Source organism: Serinus canaria, chromosome 24 (genome assembly GCF_022539315.1).
Source record: "Serinus canaria isolate serCan28SL12 chromosome 24, serCan2020, whole genome shotgun sequence".
In the NCBI taxonomy this organism is placed as follows: Eukaryota; Metazoa; Chordata; class Aves; order Passeriformes; family Fringillidae; genus Serinus; species Serinus canaria.
In genome coordinates, this window is record NC_066337.1 from 5,982,861 (window position 1) to 5,990,665 (window position 7,805).

Below are 7,805 nucleotides of genomic sequence, written 5' to 3' on the forward strand. Positions count from 1 at the left end.
CAGTTCCTCAGCCAGATTACATGAACCAGAAAAGTTTTGGAAACAAGGTTTCAGGGTTACCATGTGATTAAAGGGAAGTTTGACAACTGAACTGGTGAGTTGTGGATTGAAGTAACTGAGAGACACCAGAATTGGGTCCTTACCTGTTTCACTTACATGGGAACGTGATGGGTTATGAACTTGGCTTGAGCAGAGCTTTAGTGGCAGTGGTGGAATTATCCTCTCAATGTGCTGAGTGCCACACTGGGGGCTGCACTGTGCTCCCCATGTGAATCCACCATCATTCCCTGGACTTCCAACCATGAATCCATGGGTACCTGAGCTTGGAGGAGGGAATCCTGCAGGAGAGCTTCAGGCACTGAAGGCACAGGGCTCTCCTGCTTCTCCACAGAGTGATGTAAAGCAACACGAGCCTGTTCTCACTAAATGAAACACAGAGCAGTGTCTGTCCCACTGCTGGATCTGGAGATAATGGATTCTCATTGGGCTGATTTGCATACCAAGCTCAGCATTAATTGCTGTGAGAGCAGTGCTGACCCTTTTAATTCATGTGCTTTTGGTTCCTGCTGTAAATTCCTGGAACATGCAGGAACTTCTTCTTTCCCTTATGTGTTTTACCTTACCAGAACTTGGTCAAACACACAAGGAAAAGGAAGAAGAAGAATTCAGGGGTGTCTAAAACTTCAGAATTGTTCCCCAAAAGTGCATTTAGGCTGCAATGTCTGTCCTCTCTCCATCAGCATCACTCTGTCTCTCTAACAGGTTTATGCCTCCGTCCCCAGAGCTTTCCCTCGCCGCTTTGTTCTCCCTCTGGACGTGGATTCAGACACACCCGTGGGGAAAAACCTGAACCCGCTGCCTTACACCCAGGCAAAGGCTGTGAAAGGTGCAGATGGCAAGGTGTGTGCCAAACCATAAATCCATTCCTGAGCACCTGTACCTGAGCTTTAACCACTCTTGCTTGTGTGGTGGTTGGTGGGACCAGCCAGCTCTCCCGCCCTGCCCAAGCTGAACCAACCCTGCACATTTCCTGGAGTTTCTACAGGAATTTCTGTAATTTCTGCACGTTCCTCCCAGGTCTGGTGCACACATGAGAATCTCCACCCTGAGGGCTTTGAGAAAGTTGGGGGCCTGGAGTTCCCCCAGATCAATTACGCTGGCTACAACGGCCGCAGGTACCGCTACTTCTACGGCTGCGGCTTCGGGCACCTGCTTGGAGATTCCTTGGTCAAGGTTGATGTGGACACCAAGAACTTCAAGGTGAGGTCAAGTCAGCTCATCGAGTCCTTCCCCTGAACTGGATTTGAAGGTGTGACATTTACTGGGGCTTTTAGGGCTTTGCCCACGTGGGTCTGGGATGAGATTCCCAATTTCATCCCTCACCTGGCACCTTATGAGCACAGTCACCAAACAGGAGAGGATGGCACCAGCACACTCCTGGAATGAAAAAAAGTTAATTAAAAGTTAAACTCTTAAGTTTCTTGGAGCACAGAGTATTTCCAGGTGCCTTTGTGGGGAGCACTTGTAACTCTGCTCACTGCAGCAGACAAGTATTAATGCAATGAAACTCATCCATATGTCCCTGAAGCTCATCCATATGTTCCTGTGCTTGCTAGATTTGGCAGGAGGAGGGATGCTACCCTTCAGAGCCCGTGTTTGTGCCAGTGCCTAATGCCACGGCCGAGGACAGCGGAGTCATCTTGTCTGTGGTGGTCTCCCCTGCTGAGGTAACTTGCTGGCAGTAGTTTATCCAAGTCACACAGCATTAATTCACTTTTCAAACCTCAAAGCCGAGCTGGAGGCTCCCTGGCAGGTAGTTCTTGCCCCCCAGAGTGTCTGGCTCTGCCATGGCCAAGCACAGGCAGTGCAGGCAGAGTTTCCCCAGAATGTTGGTGTGTCCCCCGTGGAAGCCGTGAGGCTCAGAGCTCCTGCCCTGCAGGTCTGGTCTCCGTGGTTTGCTTTGTGCCTTTGTGTGCCAACAGTGCAAGAAGCTCAGCCTGGACACTCACTCTGCCTTTCTGCTCCTCCTGCAGAACCAAAGTGCTTTCCTGCTCGTCCTGGATGCAGAGACCTTCCAGGAACTGGGGCGAGCAGAAGTCGGGGTGCCAATGCCTTACGGGTTCCACGGCATCTTCACTGCCCACTGAGGAACTCCTGGGCACCTCCTGGGACTCAGGGCTGAGCCAGCCTCACAAAGAACCTCTGCTGCCTTCACCTCCCACCTTTCCATCACGTCTGGGATGAAGGAGCTGCTTTTCCTCCACCACAACCTCCTGTATTCCTAACAAAATACAGCCAAGGAAGGCAGAAGCCCCTTTGCTCCCACTGCTTGAGCTACAGTTTTTTTACTGTCTTGCTAGACCAGCTATATCAGCAGTTCACAAAGGATGCCCAGGGTGAGGCTTGCAAGGCAGAAAATGGAAGCTGAGGTGATCAACCCCTTCCTCTGGTGCTCTGAGGGGAGGAGAAGAGCGATGCTGGGGGCTGTGGCTTTGGCTGAAGTATGTGGAGCAGAAGAGAGGAGTAAAACCCAGCAGGTGACAGGTGGGCCCAGGGAAGGGGAGTAAATCCCCCCTTGCATCCAGGTTGCCTTCAGTGGAGTCCAGGGGGTAGATGCAGACACTCACAGAAGCTGTGCTTGTGCTTTTTTCTGTACCATAGCAGTGCCCTCAAATAAAACCTTGGGAAGTTTTTCCTTTCTCTGCCTGCCCTTGGGGTCGTGTAGATGTGGGGGACACATCTCCCGAGCAGGACACAGCTCTGCTGGCTGACAGTGCCTGCCTTCCTCCCAGTTCCACCAGTAGGAAGCCCAGAGAGCTCCCCCGTGGCCTTGGTGTCCCTCTGGGGTTAAGCAGAGCTGAACAAACTCCAGCCCCCTGGGTCATCCAGGCTTCTCCAGCTGCTGGACCCTGGGGTGTGCATGGGTGGGTGAACAGTGAGGACTTCTAGTTGTATTTCTTCACTGTGAGAAGCCTGAAGAATTATTTGAATCATTTCCTTGAGTAGTAAAGGAGCCCTTTCACCCTGGGGGCTTTTCGTCCTCTGAGCTTCCTTCACCTTCCTTACAGGTCTTGGCAAAAGGAAAAGGATTTTATCTCAGGGCTGCTGCTCAGGGAGAGGCAGAGGAGGCTCAGCCGGGGCTGGTGGAAGCCACTAGATGGCAAACAGCTCCCGTTCCTGCCGTTCAGCCCTGCCCCGCAGCCTCTGGTCATTGTCACACCCTGCCCTCCTCCTGGAGCCTGTCCCCGCGGGAGCAGCCCCAGCACGGCAGCAGAATGGTGCCAAGAGGTCTTTAATGGAGTTCAGGCACCATAGGTTCTCTTTTTTATTTATTTATTTTTGTTTTCTTGTTGAGGTGGGAAACGAAAAAGGGTCAGAGGTTCAGGTGGCACTTTGTGTGGATTAGAGAAAAGCTGCCGTGTTTAAAGCTCTGCTTTCCCAGAACAAAACCCCGGCCTGGGCTGCGCTCACAGGCTGTGCTCCCCACCCGAACCTGCGGATCCTGCTCCTCTCACACACAGCCTGCCCCCAGGCTCGGCGGTTTCCCACCCTGACAGACATCGCCGGGAATTCCCAGGAATTAAGGGAATGCACATTCAAACCCTTGCAGCGCTGAGAAATCCAGTTACACCCCGTTCTCCCAGAGCTTTCTGCAAATCACCACACCTCAAGGGTTCCTCTGCTTGAGCTCCGTGAATGTTATTGCCGGGCTGCGCTCCTTCAGGGATGTCCATAACCAGCCCGGGGGCTAACACTGACACGGGGGATTGGAGCGTCCCGGGGCGGAACACGGGGGATTGGAGCATCCCGGGGGCCGAACACGGGGAATTGGAGCATCCCGGGGGCCGAACACGGGGAATTGGAGCATCCCGGGGGCCGAACACGGGGGATTGGAGCATCCCGGGGGCTGAACACGGGGAATTGGAGCATCCCGGGGGCTGAACACGGGGAATTGGAGCAATCCGGGGGCTGAACACGGGGAATTGGAGCATCCCGGGGCCGACACCGGCACGGAGGGATCGAAGCATCCCCGGATCCGACATCGGCACCGGGGGATTGTAGCATCCCCAGATCCGACACCGGCATGGAGGGACCGGAGCATTCCCGGATCTCGGCGGGCGGATCCCGCGGGCGGGAGCCGCCCCGGGGCCGGGATGAGGCCGGGCTGGAGCCGCCCCCGGGGCCGGGCTGGAGCCGCCCCGCTCCGTCCCTGCTCCGTCCCCGCTGCGTCCCCGCGATGTCGCCGCGCTCCGCCCGCCTGGCGCGGCTGTCGCGCTCCGTCACCTTCAGCGCCTGCCACCGCCTGCACAGGTGAGCGGCCCCGCACAGGTGAGCCCCGCACGGGGGAGCCCCGCCGGGAGGAGGCTCCGAGCCCCGCTGCGATTCCCGGCCGTGTCCCTGGCCCTGGCCCAGCCCCTTCCCGCAGCCAGTGCCCGGCTGCAGTTCCGTGTTTTGACAGAGCCGGCAGCGCTTTCGCTTTGTAAACATCGCCCTGCGCCCCCCGACCTGCTGGTTTCCCCCCAAAAGGGATGTATTCCTTCACCTGAAACTGCCTCAAGGGAGGTTTTAGGCTCGGCCTCTTCTCCCAGGCTAGGAGCGATAGGACAAGGGGAAACAGCCTCGAGCTGGCAGAGGAGGTTTAGGCTGGAGATCAGGAGGAATTTCTCCATGGAAACGATGGAGAAGGGGCTGCCCGGAGAGACCCCATCCCTGGAGGTGCCCAGGGAACTCCTGGATGTGGCACTCAGTGCTCTGGGTTTGGCTGCACTCCATAATCTCACAGGTCTTTTCCAGCCTCAGTGATCCTGGGGTTCTGTGATGTTCCCAAAATGTGCCTTGACCTGAAGCACTCAGAGCAGGCCCCTGGATTGCTTCAAAGGGAAGATTCAGAGGGAAATCCTTTGTACTTCTTGGAGAGGCTCCCTAAGCTTTGTCAATCAGTAATAAACCCAAATGTGCAGCTTGCTGCAGGCCTAAGTGGTTTTGGGCCCAGATGTTGAACATTTATCCAGCAGTGGTGTCAGGCAGATGCTGTGAGACAGACACAAAACCACAGCAAGGAAAGATTCAGTGCTGTCAACAGCATCTTTTCATGGAGCAGACCCTGTGTCTGTGTTTGTGCCTCCTGGGCTGGTTAAATGTGGGAGAGGGGAGAGCTGGAAAGCAGAGTAGAGTGAATCCATGAAGAGCTGGAACAGATCCATGCCTGCCTTTCCCACAGTAAATCCCTGAGTGATGAGGAGAACCTGCAGCTCTTTGGGAAGTGCAACAATCCAAATGGCCACGGACACAACTACAAAGGTGGGAAGCTGATTTCCATCCTTGCTCCTGGAGTGCTGCTGCTCTCAGGGTGGGGAGGGCTGGGCCACTCATTCTCAGCAGCCTGATACAGCTTTTAGTGGCTGGGTTTGTGTTTTTATTTAGAATTAGGAGGAAATTTCAGCAGCAGGGGGTTGAACCATAGCATGGGTTTGCCATTTTCAGCTGAATAGATAATAAATATTTATTTTCAAACGCCACTTCTTGAATCAGATCTGCTTGTTCACTCTGCAGAGTCATTGTGATTGGAATGGAGATTTTTCTAAGCAAAAGCCATGCAAATTAAACAGCCTGTAAACATTATTTGAATGGGTTTTTTCACAAGTTCTCCCATTTGTACACCCTGAGCACACAGAATTAACTCTCTCCAGTTCCTGGAGTGGCTCCCAGTGTTGTTGGCACCCTGAAACCTCTGCAAAGGAGCTGCTTTATCAGGGAAGACAGGTTTATCTCCAGCCTGCCTGGGGCACCAGACCTTGGGGAGGGATCTTTGTGCCTCTGAGTCATTGTTTTTATGGATATCCCCTCATTTTATAAAAGCAGTCCCACTCCTGAGTGCAGCCTGTGGGTGAGCAGGGTTGTGTGTCCCAGCAGCAGCAGCAGATTTGGTTTTGGGTTCCTGGGCCTCACAGTGACCTGATCTTTTCTTTTTCCAGTTGTGGTCACCGTGCGTGGAGAGGTGAGTGCATCCAGCACCTTTTCCTGTCCCTCAGAGTGGCAGAATCCCCACAGTTCTGGCCCCATGCCTGGATTTCCCAGGGTATTTTGGAAACTCTGTGCCTGTCACTAAAGGGGAAGGTTTTCTGTGGCCATTGTCCTGTTCACAACAAGGATTTGCAGTTTCAGGCTCTTTTCATGCTTGAAGACTCTCCCAGTGAGTTCTTTCTGCCTGGTGTCAGCTTTTAGGAGGGAGTGGAACCTCTGGAATTGTTTCCAGGCTGTATCAAGCCCTTGGGAACATCACAGGAGTGGAGCTGGAGCCCTCTGGCAGGGGGGGAGATCATTTTCTTGTGGCTCAGATGAGCTGAGCACAGATATTCCTGCCTGGTTTGTGCTGCCAGGCCACCAATCTCCCTTGTGCTTCCCTGCAGATCGACCCAGTCTCGGGGATGGTGATGAACCTGACAGACCTGAAGGAATACATGCAGGTGAGAACAGCCCAGTTTTCCTCCTCATCCCCTGGGAGAGATGATCAGAGCCTGTCTGGTGCCAGCATGGGGACGTGGTGAGCTGCTGATGGCAGGAGATCAAAAGGAAATTGGGGAATAATTGAAGACCTAAATGCCTTGGCTGTGTTAGGTGAGGCAGTGCCACGTCTCCAGCTGGGAATCTCACAGCTGGATCTGGGGCTCTTTCCCTTTTTCCTGTGCTGCTGCCTGGCTGTGTGTGGTGGCCTGAGCCTCAGGCATGGCAGGGACAGGGCTGTCACTGTCCTCTCTCTGCAGGCAGCGATCATGGAGCCGCTCGACCACAAAAACCTGGACAAGGACGTGCCCTTCTTCTCTGAGGTGGTGAGGTGGGTCAGGGGGCTCCTGGAGAGCTGGTGCTACCTGGGCAGCAGCAGCCTGTACCTGTGTGCTCAACACACCTGTGTCCAGCCCTGCTGCCCCTCCTCACAGCAGCCTGGCTGGCACCTGCCCATCCCACCCATCCCACCACACTTGCTGGCAGTGCCACCATGCCCACGGAGCTCAGGTGTCACCAGCTGCCCCTCAGCATCCCCCCAGCCCATCCTGGCTGCAGATGTTGGTGTCATTGTGCCACTTCAGCCCTGACCCTGCTGCTGTTCCCCCGCAGCACCACGGAGAACGTTGCTGTGTTCATCTGGGACAGCCTCCAGAAGCTGCTGCCCCAGGGCATCCTCTACAAGGTGGAGGTGCACGAGACAGAGCAGAACGTGGTGGTTTACAAGGGAGAGGAGGCAATTGTCAAGTGAAATCAGCCTGAGCTCAGCTGCTCAGCAGAAAGGCTCCATCAGCAGCTCCGTGGGTCCCTGCTCAGCATTTCCTGCAGCCAGCCCTGGGTTCTGTCTCACAGCAGGACAAGGGCAGATATTTCACAAGGACTCTCCCAGTTTGCCCACCTGGTTTCTCAGAATGGGTTGGTGTCTCTGCTTTTCCTCAAGACCTTCCTGTTTTGCCAGCTGATGTGAAATTTAGAGTTGTGCCATGGTAAATAAAGCAGCTTTGGGGAGAGGAGGGGCCTGGCAAAATCCCAAAAGTCTTTGATTTCTCTCTGATTAAATATTGAATTCATTTATTTGATAATGTGAGCTTTGGTGTTGCTTTGCTTCTTGATCAAACAGAGGAGCTTTCTTGAGGGTGAGAACTACGTTATCTTTTTTTTTTATTTTATTTTCTTCTTATCAGTTCATTTCCTGTGCTGCAGGCACATTTCTTCCTGTGGCCAGCAGATCTTTCTCTGTGTGTGGAACTGGTGGGCAATAAAAAAAACTTCTGATCCAAACTGGAGAGCCAAAGGGAGCA

The 7,805-nt window shown here is 54.1% G+C and overlaps 2 protein-coding genes and 1 long non-coding RNA gene across 3 annotated transcripts in view; all 3 read left to right on the forward strand.

Moving 5' to 3' along the window:
* Positions 1–1,311, forward strand: part of BCO2 (beta-carotene oxygenase 2) — a 14,871-nt gene extending 13,560 nt beyond the window's left edge. The window contains exons 9-10 of the mRNA XM_018923055.3: positions 763–900; positions 1,078–1,311. Of these exons, the coding sequence (XP_018778600.2) occupies positions 763–900; positions 1,078–1,296 (357 nt within the window). The 3' untranslated portion in view covers positions 1,297–1,311. The remainder of the gene's footprint in view (positions 1–762; positions 901–1,077) is intronic.
* A 281-nt stretch (positions 1,312–1,592) lies between these two features.
* Positions 1,593–2,693, forward strand: LOC127060427 (uncharacterized). The gene is made up of 2 exons (XR_007779484.1): positions 1,593–1,727; positions 2,034–2,693. It is a non-coding gene; the product is annotated as an uncharacterized LOC127060427 (long non-coding RNA).
* Positions 2,694–4,193: 1,500 nt separating this feature from the next.
* On the forward strand, positions 4,194–7,591 carry PTS (6-pyruvoyltetrahydropterin synthase). Its single transcript, XM_009098021.4, has 6 exons — positions 4,194–4,311; positions 5,222–5,301; positions 5,976–5,998; positions 6,411–6,467; positions 6,765–6,835; positions 7,117–7,591. Exons 1-6 carry the CDS (start codon positions 4,238–4,240, stop codon positions 7,253–7,255), a joined length of 444 nt encoding a protein of 147 aa, XP_009096269.1. The 5' UTR covers positions 4,194–4,237; the 3' UTR covers positions 7,256–7,591.
* The last annotated feature ends 214 nt before the right edge of the window (positions 7,592–7,805 follow it).